This window comes from Tamandua tetradactyla, chromosome 3, assembly GCF_023851605.1.
Source record: "Tamandua tetradactyla isolate mTamTet1 chromosome 3, mTamTet1.pri, whole genome shotgun sequence".
Lineage (NCBI taxonomy): Eukaryota > Metazoa > Chordata > Mammalia > Pilosa > Myrmecophagidae > Tamandua > Tamandua tetradactyla.
Window position 1 is genome coordinate 142,975,295 of NC_135329.1, and position 25,047 is coordinate 143,000,341.

The window sequence follows — 25,047 nt, forward strand, 5'->3', positions numbered from 1 at the left end:
TGAAGCCAACATCACCCTCATACCAAAACCAGGCAGAGATATTACTAAAAAAGAAAACTACAGACCAATCTCTCTAATGAATATAGATGCAAAAATCCTCAACAAAATTCCTGCAAATCGAATCCAGCAACACATTAAAAGAATTATACATCATCGCCAAGTGGGATTCATCCCAGGTATGCAAGGATGGTTCAACATAAGAAAATCAATTAATGTAATACACCACATCAACAAATCAAAGCAGAAAAATCACATGATCATCTCAATTGATGCAGAGAAGGCATTTGACAAGATTCAACATCCTTTCCTGTTGAAAACACTTCAAAAGATAGGAATACAAGGGAACCTCCTTAAAATGATAGAGGGAATATATGAAAAACCCACAGCTAATATCATCCTCAATGGGGAAAAATTGAAAACTTTCCCCCTAAGATCAGGAACAAGACAAGGATGTCCATTATAACCACTGTTATTCAACATCGTGTTGGAGGTTCTAGCCAGAGCAATTAGACAAGAAAAAGAAATACAAGGCATCAAAATTGGAAAGGAAGAAGTAAAACTATCACTGTTTGCAGATGATATGATACTATACGTCGAAAACCCGGAAAAATCCACAGCAAAACTACTAGAGCTAATAAACGAGTACAGCAAAGTGGCAGGTTACAAGATCAACATTCAAAAATCTGTAGTGTTTCTATACATTAGCAATGAACAAGCTGAGGGGGGAAATCAATAAATGAATCCCATTTACTATTGCAACTAAAAGACTAAAATACTTAGGAATAAATTTAACTAAAGAGACAAAAGACCTATACAAAGAAAACAACAAAAAACTGTTAAAAGAAATCACAGAAGACCTAAATAGATGGAAGGGCATACCGTGTTCATGGATTGGAAGACTAAATATAGTTAAGATGTCAATCCTACCTAAATTGATTTACAGATTCAACGCAATACCAACCAAAATCCCAACAACTTATTTTTCAGAAATAGAAAAACCAATAAGAAAATTTATCTGGAAGGGCAGGGTGCCCCGAATTGCTAAAAGTATCTTGAGGAAAAAAAACGAAGCTGGAGGTCTAGTGATGCTGGACTTTAAGGCATATTATGAAGCCACAGTGGTCAAAACAGCATGGTATTGGCATAAAGATAGATATATCGACCAATGGAATCGAATAGAGTGCTCAGATATAGACCCTCTCATCTATGGACATTTGATCTTTGATAAGGCAGTCAAGCTAACTCACCTGGGACAGAGCAGTCTCTTCAATAAATGGTGCCTAGAGAACTGGATATCCATATGCAAAAGAATGAAAGAGGACCCGTATTCTCACCCTATACAAAAGTTAACTCAAAATGGATCAAAGATCTAAACATTAGGTCTAAGACCATAAAACAGTTAGAGGAAAATGTAGGAGATATCTTATGAAACTTACAATTGGAGGCAGTTTTATGGACCTTAAACCTAAAGCAAGAGCACTGAAGAAAGAAAGAAATAAATGGGAGCTCCTCAAAATTAAACACTTTTGTGCATCGAAGAACTTCATCAAGAAAGTAGAAAGACAGCCTACACAATGGGAGACAATATTTGGAAATGACATAGCAGATAAAGGTCTAGTATCCAGAATTTATAAAGAGATTGTTCAACTCAACAACAAAAAGACAGCCAATCCAATTACAAAATGGGAAAAAGACTTTAACAGACACCTATCAGAAGAGGAAATACAAATGGCCAAAAGGCACATGAAGAGATGCTCAATGTCCCTGGCCATTAGAGAAATGCAAATCAAAACCACAATGAGATATCATCTCACACCCACCAGAATGGCCATTATCAACAAAACAGAAAATGACAAGTGCTGGAGAGGATGTGGAGAAAGAGGCACACTTATCCACTGTTGGTGGGAATGTCAAATGGTGCAACCACTGTGGAAGGCAGTTTGGCAGTTCCTCAAAAAGCTGAATATAGAATTGCCATACGACCCAGCAATACCATTGCAGGTATCTACTCAGAGTACTTAAGTACACAAACGGACATTTGCACACCAATGTTTATAGCAGCATTATTTACAATTGCAAAGAGATGGAAACAGCCAAAATCTCCATCAACAGACGAGTGGCTAAACAAACTGTGGTATATACATACAATGGAATATTATGCAGCTTTAAGACAGAATAAACTTATGAAGCATGTAATAACATGGATGGACCTAGAGAACATTATGCTGAGTGAGACTAGCCAAAAACTAAAGGACAAATACTGTAAGGTCCCACTGATATGAACTGACATTAGAGAATAAACTTGGAATATGTCAATGGTAACAGAGACCATCAGGAGATAGAAATAGGGTAAGATAATGGGTAATTGGAGCTGTAGGGTTACAGACTGTGCAACAAGACTGGATACAGAAACTCAGAAATAGACAGCACAATACTACCTAATTGTAATGTAATTATGTTAAAACACTGAATGAAGCTGCATCTGAGGTATAGTTTTTTAAATTTTTTAATTATTTTTATTTATTTTTATTTTTTCTCTCTATTATCATTTTATTTCTTTTTCTGTTGTCTTTCTATATCTTTTTCTAAATCGATGCAAATGTACTAAGAAACAATGAATATGCATCTATGTGATGATATTAAGAATTACTGATTGTATATGTAGAATGGAATGATTTCTAAATGTTGTGTTAGTTAATTGTTTTAATTAATAAAAAAATAGCAAAAAAAAAAGCAAAAAAATATGGCAACTAGAAAATAAGAAATTACATATGTGGATCATATTAGATTTCTTCTTTTTCTCCCAAGCTGGAGGACTTTTATTTCATTTTCTTGCTTAATTGTCCTGGCTAAAACCTCCAGTACAATGTCCAATAAAAATGGAGAAAGCAGGAAAAAAAACAAAACAAAACAAAAAACACCCTGAAACCCATATATCCAGGAAGCACAGCAATCCAGGCAAGAAGAATACAGAGATAGCTGCTAAGAGCCAAAGATAAAGAGAACTCTAAAAGTAGATAATCTTAAAAGCAAAGCAAACAACAGCTAACCTCTCATCAAAATAATGGAGGATAGAAGAAAAAGTAATGGCATCTTTAAGGTGCTGAAAGAAAAAAAATCTGTCAGCCTAGAATCTCCACATATTGGGAAAAAATGTAGCAGTAACAAAAACGAGAGTGATCTGTGTATACTAATATCAAGTGATGGCCAAAATATATCATTAATTCAAGAGAACAAATTGCAGAAAAGTCTGTATAGCACCATCTTATTTTGTGTTAAGATGATGTATATCTTCTTATACATATGCTATGTGTATGTATGTGTGTGTGTGTGTGTGTGTGTATCTTTGCTTTTATATATGTAAAGCAAAGTCTTGAAAGGTCAACATGACACACAGTATCTAGGAATGGGATGAGAAGTAAGGTAGAAATGATATTTTGTATTTTATATAAATTGATATTATTTGAATTTTAATGTTAAAAAAATTCCCATCACATACTAACACCCACCTTGCCATCTGTCTGATAAGTTATTTATTCTTTAATACTGATTACAACTGCTCATCTTCTCCACAGTGCTTTGAATTCAACCAAATCGTCTTCATTTTTGTGTTCCCAATTTACAGCCCAGGGCCTGATGTGTACAAATTCTCAATAAATGTTTACTAAGGGAAGTGGGTATTGGTTTGTAAAAAAAATCCAATTTCACTATAGAATGTTATTGATGCAATAGAAATCTTTAATTTTATAAAATCTTGACCTTGAGTAATACATATTTTTTTATTCTGTGTGACAAAATGGGAAGCACACATAAAGCACTTTTGCTGCACGCTGAAATATTACGATGGACGGAAGGAAATGTACTTGTGTAATTGTTTGAATTGTGAACTGAACTAGCTGCTGTTTTTTTTTTTTTTAAATTTAAATATTTTTATTTAAGAAAACCAACAATACACTTAGAACTACCAAAAAAGGATATCTCAGTTAGCTTATCCATAGGCATATTTAAATAAAGTTTCCAAATAATCATTGGGAGCAGTGTCAGGACCCAGACAAGTCTCTTTCGCTGGTTGGATGTCAGACTGGTATCACTCTACATCAACACCTCCACTCTGGGGAAGGGCCTCCAGTCTTTGCCAAAAAAAAAAAAGGCACCCACAGCAGAGTGTCACAGGGGAAAGGAGTAGGCACTATACCTTGACTAAGTGGAGTCTGTGCACAGGAAAAGCATGTCTGTTATGTTCCAAGTTCATCATGGGTAGCTGCTGTTTTTGAGGTAATGATATTTGTACTCAAAAAAGCAACTGTAGACAAACTATAGTTATTCAAACTTGGGTATTTGGCATATATTTTCTCACAAATAATTGAAATGAGCATATCACTTTAAGAAAAACAAATGACGGTACTTGTCGCCAAAAATAACTTTTGTGCTTTTAAGCACATATTAGAATTTTGGAAAACATGTGTCTACAACCTAATACTTAGAAACCTTTCTGATGAGACCAGTGGTGACATTAATGAATGTGACTTTCGAATAGTATATAATGACATAAATCCGGAAACCATTCTTTTCCAATTATCCATGCCAAGATGCTAACCAAAAAAGATTGTATTCATTAACAGTGCTACCAGAACTGGCTAATGCTTTTTTTGGGGGGGTACATGGTCCGGGAATTGAACCTGGGTCTCCCACATGGAAGGTGAGCATTCTACCACTGAACCCCTTGCATCCTTACTAGGACTGGATCTAATTTAAAAAATTTTCCTCTAATTTAATAGATCTGAAGAGGTCCCTTAATTTTTAAAATCTGTTTATCTTTTACTGTGGTACAGACTGAATATTTTCTCATATTTACTTCCTCTTAGATCAACTTTCTATCTATGTCTGTTGCTTGCTTATTCACACAGCAAAAGATTATAATGCTTTTCTAACAACAAATATCTAGATGTTAACCTGAACTTATAGCAATGGAAAATCATTTAACTTTCCTTTCTCTGTTTTCATATGGGTAAAATAAGAGATAGTACTCAAAACTATGTGGAGTTAAGATTAAGCACTCTGAAATTATAATTATCCTATTTCATCAAATCTAAAATGCCATTACTTTCTATACCAGTAAGAAAGAAAAATCACTTCCAATTACAATTGTAAGATGCCATCAATTGTAAAAAATGTTATGATTTCAGAGATGTTAATTGGTTAAAAAAAAAAGAGTCTCAGAAATGGATGAAATATAGTTGTTATAGAAATATCAGCTAAGACTTTAACTAACACAGTTAAATCTTTTTTTTTTTTTCCTACATTGATTCAAATTTATGTTTCTGACTCCAGGTTATCCACCTCTAGTTTTGGATGTAATTATATTTCAGCTGGTTGTTTTTATTAGTAAGTCATTTTCTTACTTAGGACTGACGACCTGGAAAAGACAAGACAGCACAAAGAGCCAATGCCTTCCCACTTCTGTATACAGTGGAATGGAGGTCACAGCTGCTGAAGAAACCAATACTCACTTCCCTCATTAAACATTTATAGGCAGTAGGCTCTGAATTGGGGACACAAAGACAAAGATGATTTGGTAGTACTCAAAGCACTATTGATGAGCAATTATAATCAATATTAAATAATAACTCATCAGACAGATGGAAAGGTGGGTGTTGGTGTGTAAAGGGAACATTTTTTTAAAATTTATTTTTATTTTTTTATTTTTTGCATGGGCAGGCACTGGGAATCGAACCCAGGTCTCTGGCATGGCAGGTGAGAATTCCGCCACTGAGCCCCCGTCGCACGGCCCGGGGAACATTTTTTTTTAACATTAAAATTCAAACAGTACCAGGCTGGCCACGGTGGCTCAGCAGGCAAGAATACTTGCCTGCCATGCCAGAGGACCCGGGTTCAATTCCCAGTGCCTGCCCATGTTAAAAAAAAAAAAAAAAATTTAAACAATACCAATGTATATAAAATATAAAATTTCATTACCTCTCATCCCCAGTCCCATCCCTAGAGATAACCACTGTTGTCAGTATGATGCTGACCTTTCCAAACTTTTCTCTATGTATATGAAAACAGAGTTATATATACAGGTAGCACGTGTGTAAGAATTCCTTAACAAAAAAGATGATGCTCTAGTTACTTTTCTGCAGCTGGCTCTCTTGAATTGATGACATACTTTGGCCATCACTTGATATTAGTATACATAGATCTCTCTCATTTTTATTAACTGTTACATTATTTTTCAATGTATAAAAAATATTTTTAAGTTTTACTGAGGTGCAATTGACATACAGTAAACAGCACATATTTAAAATGTACAATTTGATAAGTTTTAACTCATGAAACCATCACCATAATCAAGATAATGAACATATCTATCACCCTCAAAGGTTTCCTTGTGTCCTTCGGTAATCCCTTCTCTTCATTCCTCCTCTTTCCCCTACCCCACTGGCAATCACTGATGTGCTTTCTGTCTTTATAGACTGGTTTGCATTTTCTAGTAAAGTAAGAGTACAATATAATACTCTTTATTTCTAGTTTCACTCAACATAATTTATTTTGAAATACACCCATGTTGTGATGGATACCAGTAGTTCATTTCCTTTTATTGCTGAGTAGTATTTCATATATAGATATACCATGACTTGTTTATGTATTCACCTGCTGGTGGACATTTGAGTGGTTTCCAGTTTTTGCCTGTTACAAACAAAGGTGCAACAGTCATGCACAAGTATTTTATGAACACATGTTTTCTTTTCTCTTGGGCAAACACCTAGGAATCAAACGGTTAATCATATAGTAGGTATATGTTTACGTTTTAAAAAAACTGCCAAATTGATTTCCAAAGTGGTGTTGAACCATTTATATTCCCACCAGCAGTTCTTTGATCCAGTTTTCCACATCATTGCTAATACTTGTTGTTATGGTCAGTATTTTGAATTCTAGCTATTCTGATAGGCATGTAGTGGTATCTCATTGTGATTTTAATTTGTCCATTTCCCTAATGACTAATAATATTAAACATCTTTTCACGTGCTTATTTACCATCTGTGTATCTTCTTTGGTGAAATGTCTGTTTGAACATTCTTTTACCCATTGTTATTGGGTTGTTTATTCCCTTATTGAATTCTGAGAGTTTTTTTATATATTCTGATTAGAGTCCTTTATCAGCATTAAAAAAGAACCATTGATAAAAGGAATAAATCTCAAAATAATTATGCTAAGTGAAAAAGATCCTTTAGTGAATCACGAAATCAATTCAATTAATTCAACCAACATTTTAAAAGAAAAAGAAAAACGGAATAGAACAAGTGGAAAATTTCAGTGTACATCTAACATGGTAAAAATGGTTCAGGAAAGTTTTGTTCTTGTTTTATATATGTGTATATATGTGTACACACGTACTGGTCCATGATGTAAACTGTATTTCTCACTGTGGATCATGACAAAAAGACGGAAAGTCACTGGCCTTGCTGATTTAATCACATGTTAATACAAGTACTCACTGTTTCCTTATACATTTCGGGGATCCCATGAAAAGTTCCTACACACTTAAACCCAGAACAGCCATGGAATGAAGAGTGATTTTTCCATATAACTGCATAAGTTGCTTAATACAGCCAAATTCTGGGCCACGTCTCAAAAGCATTCCAAGTATGGTTTCCTGTCAGTACCAGAAAACTGATAAATGTACTAAGTATAACTAAAAACCGATAGGTAGATGTAAGTACTAGCAATACGAATATAGAATTTGGAAGGCAAACTTCCTTAGGAGGTTAGAAGCCAAATCAAAAGCATTATTTTAATTTTTTTTCTTAAAAAAATAAAAAAGTATCACATACAGAGTATAAATCACCCTTACTCACTGGAGGTTAAAGAGCAAAATGAATTGTAAACATTCCTGGCCAACATCCCTGAGAGAAAACTAACAAACTTTTCTAGAAACATCTTAAGGAAATCAAATTAAGCAAGAGAGGAATCATTACTCCTTAAATATAAAGGAGAAGAAAAGGTCAGAAAGTGAGATCTTTCAGACAGTACTTCGGACTGGAAGGGGAGAGTCTTCAGTTAAATGTATAAACTTTCTCTGTAGGCAAAACAACAAAATGGGAGGGGGAGATGAAGTAAAGCAATTCCTTCCTCTTCTCTTGGAGGACATCACTTTTATTGTTATTACCGTATGGGAGAGCCTGTGATTACGGCCTTGTTTCTAGAGGTATTCTGAGAAGGGTGGAAAACCTTGGGAGGTATACTACAGAATGGGTATCTAGCAAGATCAAGTTGTTTTAAACTATGATCAACAGAGCCCTAAAGATCTTCTGGTTGATAGAATGAGGGAGGAGGAGTGGGAAGGAAGACAGAGGTTGAGCTGTTGATTTCCTTGGCCTCTATGTCCATTTCATTCAAAGCAGGTTTGTTTTTAACTTTAAAATTTTGGGATTCCATAGAAACAAGTTCTGCTGCTAAAGGAAAGTTTGAAAATCACTGGACTAGATCAAGGGTTCCCAATCCTTGGTGCTCAACAGGATTATTGAAAGAGCTTCTTCAAGTTACAAATTCTTGGGCCATACCTCTGGACCTAGTGAAACTATAACTCCTCAAGGGATTCTTGTACAGCCAGCCCAAAGCTTGTCCAGGGTGTTGAGCACCCGAACCTGATGCCTGAGAGACTTCCTGAGAGTCTATGACAATACAGAACTTAAACCCATAGGCAGGAACCTTGGGCAAAAAAAAGCACATAGAGGCAGATGGAAAAGGGAACACTGACAGCTGAATCACTAGTGTCTCCTGAAGAAGAAAGAAAGGTAAAACAGGAGTTTTCCTAGGACTGGAGCTTCTCTGGAGGTTTAATTTCCTGGAAAAAGGACCCATTTAATCTTACAGCCTACAGTAAGTATCCATGTTGATGATGGTAGTCAAAATGGTTTAATTCAAAATATGTTAGCCACATATGTAAGTTAAAATGGTCTAGTAGCCAGATTTTATAAAGTGGAAAGAAAGATGTGAAATTAATTTAATTTTTTAACCCAATATATCCAAAATATTACCATTTCAAAAGGTAATCAGTATATCCATCTCCCTACCCCTCATTACTGACAGCCCTTCCAACATGAAAAAGTTTGAATGGGCATATAGCCCAAAAACCCCTAAAGGGTGGGAAAAAGAACAAAGATGATGGTGGAGTTATATAGAGAAGGTAGGGTTTAACAAATGAATATGAGTACTGAATCATTATATTAAGTTCTCTTTTAGTCTCCATATCTTAGAGCAGCTAGAAGTAAAAACCTAAAATTTTGGAAGTGTAACCCACACCAAATATCTGAAATCTATTCTACAGCTAACTGTTGTACTGTGCCTTGAAATTTATTGCTTTTTGTATATAGGTCATTTTTTACAAAAAAGAAAAGGAAAGAAAAAAAAGTGATGATAAAAAATATATAGGGCAGTACAATGGTGGCTCAGTGGCAGAATTCTCGCCTGTCATGCCAGAGACCTGTGTTTGATTCCCAGTGCCTGCCCATGTCAAAAAATATATATATATGTATGTATTCCTTCTAGCCTCCAGTGTTTTGGAGCAGCTAAAAGGAAAAATCTGAGATGATGGTATGGTAGCCATGACAAACTCTGGGATCTGTCTTGTAACTACTTGTTGAAAAGTGCTTTGAAAACTATTGCTTTTTTCTTTCTTTGCTTTTTATATGTTATATAATACAATTAAAAAGTAAAATATAAAAAAGGTAATCAGTACAAAATTATTGAGATATCTCTTTCTCCGCCGGCCCGCCGCCCACGCCCCGCAGCGGCCGACCCGCCCGCCCTCCTTCTCCCCTCTCTTCCCCCTCCTGCTCCGGCGGCTCTCCAACCACCATGGTGCCCTCTTCCGCCGTCACCGGCTCCTCCGCCACCAGCCTCGACAGCCTTGCCGCCCTCACCTTTCCTCCTCCAGAACAGCTACTGGGGGAGTGGAGACAATACAGAGCAGCTCCCGGAGCCACGACGGAGATCAAAGGAACAGCGTACCCCATCCTGGAACGGCTGACTGTCTGGGAGAACCAGCTCCGGTGAGAACACCGAGGGACGCGGGCTTTCCTGAGCGGGACGGCAAGCGGCCGGAGTCCCTTCCTTCCTCCTTCCCAGGCCAGCTGGCAGAATTGGGCAGGTGGTCCCCTCAGGCCGCGGCAGCTGGCGTCCCCACCACGCGAGGCCCCCCGGACCAACTGAAAGAGTTGGGTCAGAAATCCCCAGACTGCGGAGAACGGTGACCAGGGGGTCCCTTCCAAACACATGACTCCCCGGTCTGCCTGGGAACAGTGCACTCTCCCGGGCTGCGACAGCTGGCGCCCTTCCGCCACGCTTGGTGCCCCAGGCCGACTAGGAAATTTGGTTGGGCGCTCTCACGTGCTGCGGCGGCCGGCGACCCTCCCCGCATTCGGACCCCCGGGCCAGCTGGCACTCTTCCAAGACGCTTCGGCTGCCAAACCTCCCCTACAGCGAGAGTTTTCCAGAGTTACAGGACCCACAGCAACTTTTACTGGTGGATCCCGTAGACAAACGTGTGCCACGAGCACCACTTACTGGGCAGGATAAGAAAAACAGAACCCAGAGATTTCACAGAAAAATCTTACAACCTGTGGGGTCCAACACTCAGGGAAATCTGACTAAATGCCCAGACGCCAGCAGAAGATAACGGATCACGCTCAGAAAATTGAAAATATGGCCCAGTCAAAGGAACAAACCAATAGTTCAAATGAGATACAGGAGCTGAAACAACTAATGCTGAATATACGAACAGAAATGGTAAATCTCTTCAAAAACGAAATCGATAAATTGAGGGAGGACATGAACAAGACATGGGCTGAACATAAAGAAGAAATAGAAAAACTGAAAAAACAAATCACAGAGCTTATGGAAGTGAAGGATAAAGTAGAAAAGATGGAAAAAACAATGGATACCTACAATGATAGATTTAAAGAGACAGAAGATAGAATTAGTGATTTGGAGGATACAACATCTGAATTCCAAAAAGAAACAGAAACTATCCGGAAAAAAACGGAAAAATTTGAACAGGGATCAGGGAACTCAAGGACAATATGAACCGCACAAATATACGTGTTGTGGGTGTCCCAGAAGGAGAAGAGAAGGGAAAAGGAAGAGAAAAACTAATGGAAGAAATTATCACTGAAAATTTCCCAACTCTTATGAAAGACCTAAAATTACAGATCCAAGAAGTGCAGCGCACCCCAAAGAGATTAGACCCAAATAGGCGTTCCCCAAGACACTTATTAGTTAGAATGTCAGAGGTCAAAGAGAAACAGAGGATCTTGAAAGCAGTGAGAGAGAAGCAATCCATCACATACAAGGGAAACCCAATAAGACTATGTGTAGATTTCTCAGCAGAAACCATAAAGCTAGAAGACAGTGGGATGATATATTTAAGTTACTAAAAGAGAAAAACTGCCAACCAAGACTCCTATATCCAGCAAAATGGTCCTTCAAAAATGAGGGAGAAATTAAAACATTCTCAGACAAAAAGTCACTGAGAGAATTTGTGACCAAGAGACCAGCTCTGCAAGAAATACTAAAGGGAGCACTAGAGTCAGATACAAAAAGACAGAAGAGAGAGATATGGAGAAGAGTGTAGAAAGAAGGAAAGTCAGATATGATATATATAATACAAAAGACAAAATGGTAGAGGAAAATCTTATCCAAACAGTAATAACTCTAAATGTTAATGGACTGAATTCCCCAATCAAAAGACATAGACTGGCAGAATGGATTAAAAAACAGGATCCTTCTATATGCTGTCTACAGGAAACGCATCTTAGACCCAAAGATAAATATAGGTTGAAAGTGAGAGGTTGGGAAAAGATATTTCATGCAAATAACAACCAGAAAAGAGCAGGAGTGGCTATACTAATATCCAACAAAATAGACTTCAAATGTAAAACAGTTAAAAGAGACAAAGAAGGACACTATATACTAATAAAAGAAACAATTAAACAAGAAGACATAACAATCATAAATATTTATGCACCAAACCAGAATGCCCCAAAATACATGAGGAATACACTGCAAACACTGAAAAAGGAAATAGACACATATACCATAATAGTTGGAGACTTCAATTCACCACTCTCATCAATGGACAGAACATCTAGACAGAGGATCAATAAAGAAATAGAGAATCTAAATACTACTATAAATGAGCTAGACTTAACAGACATCTATAGGACATTACATCCCACAACACCAGGATACACCTTTTTTTCAAGTGCTCATGGATCATTCTCAAAGACAGACCATATGCTGGGTCACAAAACAAGTCTTAACAAATTTAAAAAGATTGAAATCATACACAACACTTTCTCGGATCATAAAGGAATGAAGTTGGAAATCAATAATAGGCGGAGTGCCAGAAAATCCACAAATACATGGAGGCTCAACAACACACTCTTAAACAACAAGTGGGTCAAAGAAGAAATTGCAAGAGAAATTAGTAAATACCTAGAGGCGAATGAAAATGAAAACACAACATATCAAAATTTATGGGACGCAGCAAAGGCAGTGCTAAGAGGGAAATTTATTGCCCTAAATGCCTATATCAGAAAAGAAGAAAAGGCAAAAATGCAGAAATTAACTGTCCACTTGGAAGAACTGGAGAAAGAACAGCAAACTAATCCCAAAGCAAGCAAAAGAAAAGAAATCACAAAGATTAGAGCAGAAATAAATGAAATTGAAAACATGAAAACAATAGAGAAAATCAATAAGGCCAGAAGTTGGTTCTATGAGAAAATCACTAAGATTGATGGGCCCTTAGCAAGATTGACAAAAAGAAGAAGAGAGAGGATGCAAATAAATAAGATCAGAAATGGAAGAGGAGACATAACTACTGACCTCACAGAAATAAAGCAGGTAATAACAGGATACTATGAACAACTTTACACTAATAAATACAACAATTTAGATGAAATGGACAAGTTCCTAGAAAGACATGAACAACCAACTTTGACTCAAGAAGAAATAGATGACCTCAACAAACCAATCACAAGTAAACAGATTGAATTAGTCATTCAAAAGCTCCCTAAAAAGAAAAGTCCAGGACCAGACGGCATCACATGTGAATTCTATCAAACATTCCAGAAGGAATTAGTACCAACTCTCCTCAAACTCTTCAAAATAATCGAAGTGGAGGGAAAACTACCTAATTCATTCTATGAAGCCAACATCACCCTCATACCAAAACCAGGCAAAGATATTACAAAAAAAGAAAACTACAGACCAATCTCTCTAATGAATATAGATGCAAAAATCCTCAATAAAATTCTAGCAAATCGTATCCAACAACACATTAAAAGAATTATACATCATGACCAAGTAGGATTCATCCCAGGTATGCAAGGATGGTTCAACATAAGAAAATCAATTAATGTAATACACCACATCAACAAATCAAAGCAGAAAAATCACATGATCATCTCAATTGATGCAGAGAAGGCATTTGACAAGATTCAACATCCTTTCCTGTTGAAAACACTTTAAAAGACAGGAATACAAGGAAACTTCCTTAAAATGATAGAGGGAATATACGAAAAACCCACAGCTAATATCATCCTCAATGGGGAAAAATTGAAAACTTTCCCCCTAAGATCAGGAACAAGACAAGGATGTCCACTGTCACCACTATTATTCAACATTGTGTTAGAAGTTCTAGCCAAAGCAATTAGACAAGAAAAAGAAATACAAGGCATCAAAATTGGAAAGGAACAAGTAAAACTATCACTGTTTGCAGACGATATGATACTATACGTCGAAAATCTGGAAAAATCCACAACAAAACTACTAGAGCTAATAAATGAGTACAGCAAAGTAGCAGGCTACAAGATCAACATTCAAAAATCTGTAGCTTTTCTATACACTAGTAATGAACAAGCTGAGGGGGAAATCAAGAAACGAATCCCATTTACAATTGCAACTAAAAGAATAAAATACCTAGGAATAAATTTAACCAAAGAGACAAAAAACCTATATAAAGAAAACTACAAAAAACTGCTAAAAGAAATCACAGAAGACCTAAATAGATGGAAGGGCATACCGTGTTCATGGATTGGAAGACTAAATATAATTAAGATGTCAATCCTACCTAAACTGATCTACAGATTCAATGCAATACCAATCAAAATCCCAACAACTTACTTTTCAGAATTAGAAAAACCAATAATCAAATTTATCTGGAAGGGCAGGATGCCCCGAATTGCTAAAAACATCTTGAGGAAAAAAAACGAAGTTGGAGGTCTCGCGATGCCGGACTTTAAGGCATATTATGAAGCCACAGTGGTCAAAACAGCATGGTACTGGCATAAAGATAGATATATCGACCAATGGAATCGAATAGAGTGCTCAGATATAGACCCTCTCATCTATGGACATTTGATCTTTGATAAGGCAGTCAAGCCAACTCACCTGGGACAGAACAGTCTCTTCAATAAATGGTGCCTAGAGAACTGGATATCCATATGTAAAAGAATGAAAGAAGACCCGCATCTCACACCTTATACAAAAGTTAACTCAAAATGGGTCAAAGATCTAAACATTAGGTCTAAGACCATAAAACAGTTAGAGGAAAATGTAGGGAGATATCTTATGAATCTTACAACTGGAGGTGGTTTTATGGACCTTAAACCTAAAGCAAGAGCACTTAAGAAAGAAAGAAATAAATGGGAGCTCCTCAAAATTAAACACTTTTGTGCATCGAAGAACTTCATCAAGAAAGTAGAAAGAGGCGGGCCGCGGTGGCTCAGCGGGCAAAGTGCTTGCCTGCTATGCCGGAGGACCTCGGTTCGATTCCCAGCCCCAGCCCATGTAACAAAAACAAAGAAACAAAATACAATAAAACAAGAAAATGTTTAAAGATGTTTCCCTTTCTTCCTTCCTTCCTTCCTTCTATCCTTCCTTCCTTCTCTCTGTCTTTCCTTTAAAAAAAAAAAAAAAAAAAAAAAAAAAGAAAGTAGAAAGACAGCCTACACAATGGGAGATAATATTTGGAAACGACATATCAGATAAAGGTCTAGTATCCAGAATATATAAAGAGATTGTTCAACTCAACAACAAAAAGACAGCCAACCCAATTACAAAATGGGAAAAAGACTTGAACAGACACCTACCAGAAGAAGAAATACGGATGGCCAAGAGGCACATGAAGAAATGCTAAATGTCCCTGGCCATTAGAGAAATGCAAATCAAAACCACAATGAGATATCATCTCACACCCACCAGAATGGCCATTATCAACAAAACAGAAAATGACAAGTGCTGGAGAGGATGCGGAGAAAGAGGCACACTTATCCACTGTTGGTGGGAATGTCAAATGGTGCAACCACTGTGGAAGGCAGTTTGGCGGTTCCTCAAAAAGCTGAATATAGAATTGCCATACAACCCAGCAATACCATTGCTAGGTATCTACTCAAAGGACTTGAGGGCAAAGACACAGACGGACATTTGCACACCGATGTTTATAGCAGCGTTGTTTACAATTGCAAAGAGATGGAAACAGCCAAAATGTCCATCAACAGAAGAATGGCTAAATAAACTGCGGTATATACATACGATGGAATATTATGCAGCTTTAAGACAAGATAAACTTATGAAGCATGTAATAACATGGATGGACCTAGAGAATATTATGCTGAGTGAGTCCAGCCAAAAACTAAAGGACAAGTACTGTATGGTCCCACTGATGTGAATGGACATTCGAGAATAAACTTGAAATATGTCATTGGTAACAGAGTCCAGCAGGAGTTAGCAACAGGGTAAGATAAAGGGTAATTGGAGCGGAAGGGATACAGACTGTGCAACAGGACTAGATATAAAAACTCAAAAATGGACAGCACAATAATACCTAATTGTAAAGTAATCATGTTAAAACACTGAATGAAGCTGCATCTGAGCTATAGGGTTTTTTTTTTGTTGTTTTTTACAATTATTACTACTTTTATTTCTCTTCTCTATATTAACATTTTATATCTTTTTCTGTTGTATTGCTAGTTCCTCTAAACCGATGCAAATGTACTAAGAAACGATGATCATGCATCTATGTGACGATGTTAAGAATTGCTGAGTGCATATGTAGAACGGTATGATTTCTAAATGTTGTGTTAATTTCTTTTTTTTTTTTTCTTTCTTTCCGTTAATAAAAAATAAAAAAAAATTATTGAGATATCTTACATTATTTCAAAATAATGTAAATTTTTGAGTACTGAGTATTCAAAATTTTATAGCACATCTCAGTTCAGATAAGCACATTAGGAGTGCTCAGTAGCCACATGTGGTTAGTGGCTACCATATTGTACAGAACAAGTTTAATTAATAAAAGAAAGATGCATTTCCTTTAAAAATTGATATTGTTGTAATAAAACACAAAAATCCCCTGAATCACTCTCCTAGCCCTAGAGAACCTGCTCCAGGGGCTAGTCAGGTAACAGTTTTGTCTGTGCACATCAGATCCAAGTGCACATCTTCAGCTCTCATCCCTCTTTCTCTTTCCAACAGCCAGACCTGTGTTCCGAACATTTTTCCATGACCGTGCTCTCAAAGCCTACTTAAAATGTCTACAACTAAATTTTTCCCTCTTTCCAAATCTATTCCCCTTAATTTTCCTAATTCCATCACTCATCTAGGGTCAGAACTTCTGAGTCAAATTCTTCCTTCTCCTTTATTCTGCACAAGCACCAAGTTCTATCTATTCTTCCTTCTCAGTATCTCCCTCATGGGCACTTTCTTGCTTCTAGTTTTCTCTACTGATCTGTCCAGCATATTATTACCAAATACATATAATTTATATACTATGTATAATGTCATTTCTCTTCAGTGGCTCTGTAATGCCTACTACTTTAGCTTTGAATTCAGGACCACATACATTCTTGACTCCCTCATACTTGGCCTATAATATTCCAACCTTATCTTTCACCAGTCTTCTAGAAGATCTTTATTTTTGCTAAATTCTTTTTTCACTGTCCCCTGAAAATACCTACTTGCTTATCTGTTTATGTTTCATTATAACCGCCCTAGAATGCCCTGATTCCAGCTTCATTCCATACAAAGGAATGAAGTCCCAGTACATGCAACAACATGAAACTTAAAAACATCATGTTGAGTGAAATGAGCCAGACACAAACGGACAAATATTGTACGATCTCACTGTTTTGAAACGATTAGAATAAGCAAACCCATACGGTCAGAATCTAGAATACAGGTTACTAAGGGGCGGGGTGGGGATAGGGAATGGGAAGTTCAGGCTTAATAGTACAGGGTTCCTATTTAGAATGATGGTGATGTGTTGATAGCAGCACAACCTTGTAAACAGAAAACAGCAATGAAATATATATATATGAATATGATTAAAAAGGGGACATGTTAGATTGTATATATGTTAACAGCATAACATTTTTTTAAAAATCCATAGAACTACACTAGACAAATAGTGAAACCTAAGTTAAATCATGGACTTAAATTACTAATATATTTATTAAAATGTGCTATCATCAATTGTAGTAAATGTTCCACACCAAGGAAGGTGTTGGTGGTATATGGGAAGCCTGTATTTTATGTGTGATTGTGCAGTAAACCCACAACTTCTCTAATTAAAAAAAAAGGGGGGAGGGATGAAGTACTGATGCATGCTACAACAGGAATGAATCTTGAACATTATGTAAAGAAGCCAGATAAAAGGACAAATATTGTATGATTCTACTTATAAGAAATAACTAGAATAGGAAAATTTATAGGATCAGAAATTAAATTAAACGAAAGGTCATCAGGGTTTGGGGTATGGAAGGTATGGGGAGTTATTACTTACAGGGTAAAAAGTTTCTGTTTTGGATGATGAAAAAGTTTTAATAATGGAAGTTGGTGGTAGCACAATATTGTAAAAGACCACTGACCTGTATATTTTAAAATGGCAAATTTGATGTTATATATGTTACCACATCAAAAAATATCTCAAAGAAAAAAAAAGTAAGTGGGAGGGCCTGCAAGAACCCCCATACTGCTAAAACATCTTGGGAAATTTCATTTTTCCAATTCCATTTACTAAAAAATTTGGAGTTGGCAAACCTTAAGTCAGGATCATTTACCCTGGCTTTTGAACCTCTTGATAAGTTAGGTAATCAGCTTAAAGATCCTTTTGGGCACTAAATGAAATAATACCACTGGTAATGTTTAACATATATACATAATATAGACCTAAAAAGAGGACTTACCACATGTTGTGTTCAAAAACTTTGGCTGGGTCAGTTAAAATCCTTGATCCCAGAGGAGCTGCTGGGTGATAACCACTCTGGTATCTGCATGGCACCTTTCCTATCCTTAGGCAGGAAATAGAATTTCTCCAAATCACATTCATCCTAATTTGTACCTGGGAAGTTACAAATGATTAATTAGTTGATATAGATTAAACACTGCATTGTTTATTTAATATTTAAAAAACTGGTCCAAAAGGATACAACCTGAGAGAAAAACAAAAATGGACATTTTTAAAAATGAAAGATGGGCATTAAAGCTTCTCTTACCAAAAGCATTTTCAGGCGAAGAGAGGGGAAAGGAATATTTAGAGGGTGCACCATTGCCTGGCATTCTTTATAAGCCACAGCCTTGACCAATTTTGCTTTCTTGGGTATTTGCTTAGTTAATTTGTAGCACATGGCTAAAGCATGCAAGTTTTGTATCTAGATTTTGTGTATTGAAAACAATATAAATAAAAACAAACAAATAAATAAATAAATAAGTTAAATTATTTTGTTTTGGAATGCTAGGCAAACATATTTCCAGAGAATATTTTCTGACCACTAGACCAAAAATGCAAGTATAGTAGCAGAATAAGAAAGGAAACCTATTAAACTCATTCCCCAGGCTGAGCTGAATAATAGGAAAATTAATCAAACACTGTACTAAGCTACGATCCCAGCAATTCCTGTTTCAACAATCCCGTATACATATATTTTTAAGAATAGTCAGTAATACAGTTGCAGAATAGATTCCCCTGACCAAAATACATGCTTACATTCTAGCTCAATAGAAGAATCACCAGTTGATAAGCATGAATTCATCCCCAATACTGGAGGGACAATGTAAACATTTAAAGAGTATGTCTGGTAAATGCTGTTTAAAATATTTATAGAAATGTACTGCCCCCCCCCCACCCCCAATAAAAATCCACTGTATTACTGCTTGGCATTTCACCCTCATTCAGTTGTTCATCACAGCATTTGGCCAAATGCTATAAGCAGTTTGGTAGAAACAGATATTAAAAGGTATGTGTATACAATGTGCATTAGAAACTACTGGCATTAAAAGGACAAGGATTATACACCCTTTATGACTTTATTGCAAGTCAGTGGGATTTAAGACTATGAATTTCAACACAAACTGAAGAATGTCAAAAGCATTTCATTGTGTTTTTAAACATAAAATTCAAGACTTTCTTTTTTGGGGGAAAAAAAAGATTTTTAGTTATACTAACCAAAAAGACTGTAATGTTACTAACACGAGAAATGAAACATTCAATAGCTCATGTAGACAATCCTGTTTCTTGTTTTTTATTCTCCACTTAATGCAAACTCTTTGTTGGAGGCAAATGAAATGAAATACTCCACCTCCCCATACCTTTACCCTGATGTCCCTTTGTTCTTTTCTCCTGCCAATATTCCACATAAGGCTAACAAAATCCTACCCGCACAAATTATTTTTAGAGCTCTGTTTTTGCAATGAATATTATTCATAACACTTTCTGTATGCTGAAGAGTAGAAACTGATTACACATAGACAAAGAGGTAATTCATGTTCAAATGTGTACAATGATGCAAAGATTTTCACTGCAGAAAGGCCAGACCAAATGAGATTTCAATCCTTCAAATAACCAAGTGACATATATCTATAACTACCTATGTACACAAGGAAGTGGGGCAAAAAAAAGGCCAGAATTTCTCCTAATAAATGATTAAGAATCTCTCAGCAGCTGGAGACAAAAAGTCATAACCAGACTGGGTATTAAGCAGTTCAGGAGAATGTTAGAAAAGCGGGTGCCGTGCAAGCTGCAAGCTCCAAGACAGAGCATTTGCAGGGCATGCAAATCTGGCAATTTCCAGCTAAGGCAGAAGTTCCTCTAATTATCCACACACACATCTTTCTACATTTCATGTATTCATTATCTGAAAGCCACACAAAGCCTTGCATTATTTATTTTTTTATTATATACATATATAATAAATTTATATAATAAATATATGAAATAGAAATAAGCAAATAATAAAATTGTATAAATGCCTTCTCAACTAAATTGCCAGCTTCTAGGGTCAGCACTGAGCTGTTCATGAATTAATTACCTGACTGACTGATTACACAAAAATGGAACTTGTTTGACATAAATTTAATTAAAAGGAAGTTACTTCATACTTTCCAGGGTGGCTCCTTATATCCTTGCAGTGTGGAAGAAGGAAGTGACAGAACAGTGTGACCCTACACAGGCAACTATGCTATTATATGACTTAAAAAAGATTACCTCATATGTGCTTTAAGTTATGACAACCATTTAACTTAATGTTTACTAGGTCACGGCTCCATTTTGTGATGGAAAAAGGAGAGAAGGGCAGGGCCAGTGCTAAACGCCCTTTGTGCACCCTCTCTTAACTTTCTGTCAGCAGAATTTAATTTGAATTCAAATGTTGCAAGATATTTGTATAATGCAACTGGGTAGATAAGTAGTATTTTTGTGTGAAATAATGCAGAGATAGAGCGAAAAGTACTCAATTCACCCAAAAAAAGCAGGAATGAAAGAACAGAGGAATGAAAAACAGATATGCAAATAGAAAACAAATAAAGATGGTATATTTAAATCCAACCATATCAACATATGTGTAAAGGGACCCCAATTAAAAGGCATACCAGTTTGAATTTAAGTAGCACTACCGAACAATATACTGTCTGTAAGAGAAGCACTGTAAATATAAATGCACAAATAAATTAAAATTAAAAAAATATGCCATGCAAACACTGTATAAAAAACCTGATGTAGCTATCTTAATAGTAGACTAAGTGGACTTCAAGAAAAAAATGATGTCAGAGATAAAGGACATTAATAATGGTTAAGAGTCAATTCATCAAGAAGTCAGAACAATCCTAAATGTGCATTTACCTAATAATAGAACTTCAAGATACATGAAGGTAAAATGGACAAAACTAAAAGGAGAAATAAATTCACAGTAATACTTGGAGATTTTAACATGCCCTTCATAGTAATAAGAACAAAAATCAACAATGAATTATTAAAAAATCAATAAGAATATAGGATATTATCAACAACCTAACCTAACTGACATTTATAGGACAGTAACCTAGTAATAGCAGAATACACATCCTATTCAACATAGAACATTTACCAAGATAGACCATATTCTGGGCTATGAAACATATCTCAATAAATTTCAAATGATTGAAATCATACAGAGTATACTTTCTGACCATAAAAATAGTAAATGTTAATTTTTTTGGTAAATTGACTCATCACTATTAAATGTCCCTTTTCTCTGTAATAGTCTTTTTCTTGACGTCTACTTTGTCTACTATAAACACAGTCCCATCAACTGTCTTACTCAATATGGTGTACAGTATATCTTTCTTTTAATCTATTTGTGTCTCTTTATATTTACAGCACTTCTTTTAGTAGACAACATTTTGTGGGTTCTTGCTTTTTAACCCAAACTAGGTATCTAGAAAAATATCCAGATATCTAGAAAAAGCCCCAAATATTTAGAAATCAAGCAACACACTTCTAAATAACCTATAAGTCAAAGGCCAAATCTTAAGGGAAATTAGAAAATAGAATCAAAGTTGAACTGAATGATAATGAAATCTCAAAATATCAAAATTTGTGGGGTGCAGTTAAAGCAGTGTTTAGAGGAAAATTTATAGCTTTAAAATGCCTATATAGAATGGAAGATTTCAAATCAATGATCTCAGCTTCTATCTAAAGAAGCCAGAAAATGAAAGGTTAAGAAGAAAATATTAAAGGTAAAAGCAGAAATCAATGAAATAGAAAATGGACAAATCAGGGAAAATCAGTCAAAAGTGAGATTTTTAAAAGATTAATAAAACTGATAAAAGCCTTAACTAGACTGATCTCAAACATCTGCATTAGAGAAATTTCCAGGAACAAGTAAAAAGGATATTACCAAATACCATACAGGCATTGAAAGGGCATATATTCAGCAGCTTCAAAGAAGAAGCATTCCTTAAAAAACAGGGCTTACCAAAACAATACAAGGAGAAAAAAAATCTAAATATTCCTAAATCTATTAAATAAGTTAAATATTTAATTAAAAACAAAACAAAATTTTTCACAAAGAAAACTTCAGGCCCAGATGGCTTCATGGTGAAAATCAAATATTTAAAGAAAAAAAATAACACCAATCTTACAGGGACACTTTCAGAAAACAGGGGAGGAAAGAACATTTCTTCCCTTTTTTTTTTTTTTCCAGTTATCCAACTTATTGATGGAATTAAACTGGAAAATAATGACACCAAAGAACATTTTTTTTTTAATATGATGACTTAGTTTACTAAGTGAAACATTTCTTTAAAACATAACATACAAAAGATTGTCAAATATTTCATTATAGAAGCTCTAGAATTTACAGAGACATCACCACAGTGATTTTCCCAAGTTCCACTCCATGCCATATTAAAGTAACTGTTTTGTATGTGTGTCTGTGTATTTAATACCTGTATCTTAGAATGATATGCTATATTTTAGCTGGGCTTCTTGGAATAGGTTTGTTCACGATTAGATTCATGAAAAAAAAAGGTTATTTTTTGGTCAATGGGTGAACATTTATCCTTTGCTATGAATGAAGATGATAAATAATTCAACTTCTGAATATAGAATGGTCTGTTCAGTACTATATTTTTTCGGTAAAGTTTCTTTTTGGTCCTTGGTGGCTTAATTTCTTCCCTATGATTTTCGGGAAAAGACAAAGGTATAGGTGCAACTGGTATCGGAGACCTTGGTGGCAGACATCTTGCTGAGATCATCTTTACCAATTGTGTTTTTTGTGCAACAGGAGGCTTGGTTGAGTGTTCTTGGCATGGATTTAAAATGGGGCTTTTGGGATTCTTAAAGTTTTCATAAGGTGCAATCAATTGTTTTGTAGTGGATGAACTTTTTAGAGATAGTGGCTTAGTATTCCATTTACATTTTCCAGCATTGCTCCAATTCCATTGTGAAGCATTTTGTTCAATCTTGCAAGAACCAGAATTGCTTTTTCTTTTTTCTTGACTTTTAGCTACACAAGGTGTCTGAAGACTGAAAGAATCAGAAAGCTTTGATTTCACTTTGGGTATAGCTTTGGAGGATGAGGGTATTTCAGGAACTGTTGGAATGAAGTTAGTTTGTAGTCTTGGCCTCTCTTTCTGAATAGTCGCATGTTGTATTCTTTCCATTTCCAATAAACGAGTTATCAAGTGTTCAACAGAGCCTTCTGGGGGCTCCACTGTTGCTTTCCAATTTTCAGATTTTGAGAGGGCTAATTTGTGCAAGTCCAGAGTATTAAAAGGTGGTGGGAGAAAATCAGGATATGGAAACACTTCACTTGGTTCCTCTGTGCAAGATTCTTCAAAGTTTTCTATTGTTTCTGGCTTTAAGTTCAAATCCATCTTTTTAAAATAGCTGAGTAAAATATCATTTGTTTTTTCATTTTCTGAAAAATCACTTTCATCTGTCAAATTTTCTTCCACACTGCTGTTTCCATATTTCAAATTCCAATTCGAAGCAGAAAAAGTTTCATCATTGTTGTTTTCTACAGCTGAATCCAAATGAATATGAGGCTCATTTCTATCTTTAAAAAAGTCTCCATCAGCATAGGGCCAGCAGAGACCTAACGGCATCTGTTGTTGCAGTTCAGGGTAAGAACCAACCTGCTTATCAACTGAAGTGCTTGTTAGTGAATGGTTCAGAGTGAAAAGCCTTATGGGCTTATTGGTTGTATTAAAGTCAGTTTCCACTGATGATTTTTTGAAATCCCTATTCTCCATGGTACTTTCTTTATTAAAATGATAATTCCATAATTGAATTACCCTTGTTTACTATTTGTGTTCTTTTGTAAACAAGCTCTGACAAATTAAGTTCTAACATCAGTTGCTCTACTGGAATTTCCAAGTGGTTTTATAAAGCAGAGAGTTCTTGTTAATTTTCCCACGAGCTTGCTGCACTATCGCTCCCAGGCAGGAGGTTTTTATTTCCAGGAACAGGTATTTCTGAATACAGATTCCAGTGGGATAAGTTATCATAGGAGATGTTTGATACAGGTAGGGTGGTGCCACAGTTCCCACTATTTCTTCTTCCCATTTTGTTGTAGCTGTTCCTCTGTTTCCTTAAAATTCTGCTGTATACCAAGCACCGGGATGGAAGAACGAAGTTGGGAGAAGGTTGCCGAGCAGACGAGGCTGCCCTGGGTGTGTGCCATTGAAGCTGTGTGCCACGGAAGGAGTTCCGCGTCTTCCCCGGTGTCGTTCCCGAGGGCGCTGCAGCCCCGAGGCCCAGGAGCCTCCCCGCACTGGACCAGTGGCCTGAGGGGCGCCGCTTCGGACCCTGCCTTCCTGGAGCGGGAGGAGGGCAGCTGGTGCAGGCGGGCGGGGAGTGCGGGCGTCGCGGCCTCGGGGGCGGTCGGGGGCGGGCCTAGGTACTTCAACCTGGGATGGGGCTGCAGCTCCACCGGCGTTCCCAGCGGCCCGATCGCTAGGCAACTACAATCGGGCCGTGGCGCCCTAGGCGGCCCCACGTTCTACCAGGGCCCGGGGAAGGCAGCCCCGAGGACCCGTCGCCAAGCGCCCAGGCCGCAGCCGCTCTGCGCTCACCCCGCCGCACGTTCTGCGGCCACCAGGGACCAGTGTTGAGCTTCGCTTTCTGCCCCTGCACCCCGCCGGTCGGGCAATCGGCTGTGGGCCGACAGTACCCTTCTTAATTTGTTCCATGAGGTCAGCATAACCCTGATAAATAGTATATTTATGTGA

The 25,047-nt window shown here is 36.6% G+C and overlaps 1 protein-coding gene and 1 pseudogene across 4 annotated transcripts in view; both read right to left on the reverse strand.

Moving 5' to 3' along the window:
• METTL8 (methyltransferase 8, tRNA N3-cytidine) overlaps positions 1 to 22,873 on the reverse strand; it is a 147,530-nt gene extending 124,657 nt beyond the window's left edge. For all 4 annotated transcript variants that reach the window (XM_077154124.1, XM_077154126.1, XM_077154125.1 and 1 more), the window contains exons 1-2: positions 22,762 to 22,873; positions 18,246 to 18,400 (exon numbers count right to left, since the gene is read on the reverse strand). In XM_077154124.1, the coding sequence (XP_077010239.1) occupies positions 18,246 to 18,388 (143 nt within the window). In that variant the 5' untranslated portion in view covers positions 18,389 to 18,400; positions 22,762 to 22,873. The remainder of the gene's footprint in view (positions 1 to 18,245; positions 18,401 to 22,761) is intronic.
• On the reverse strand, positions 22,789 to 24,739 carry LOC143677749 (protein FAM217A pseudogene; annotated as a pseudogene).
• Positions 24,740 to 25,047: the final 308 nt, after the last annotated feature.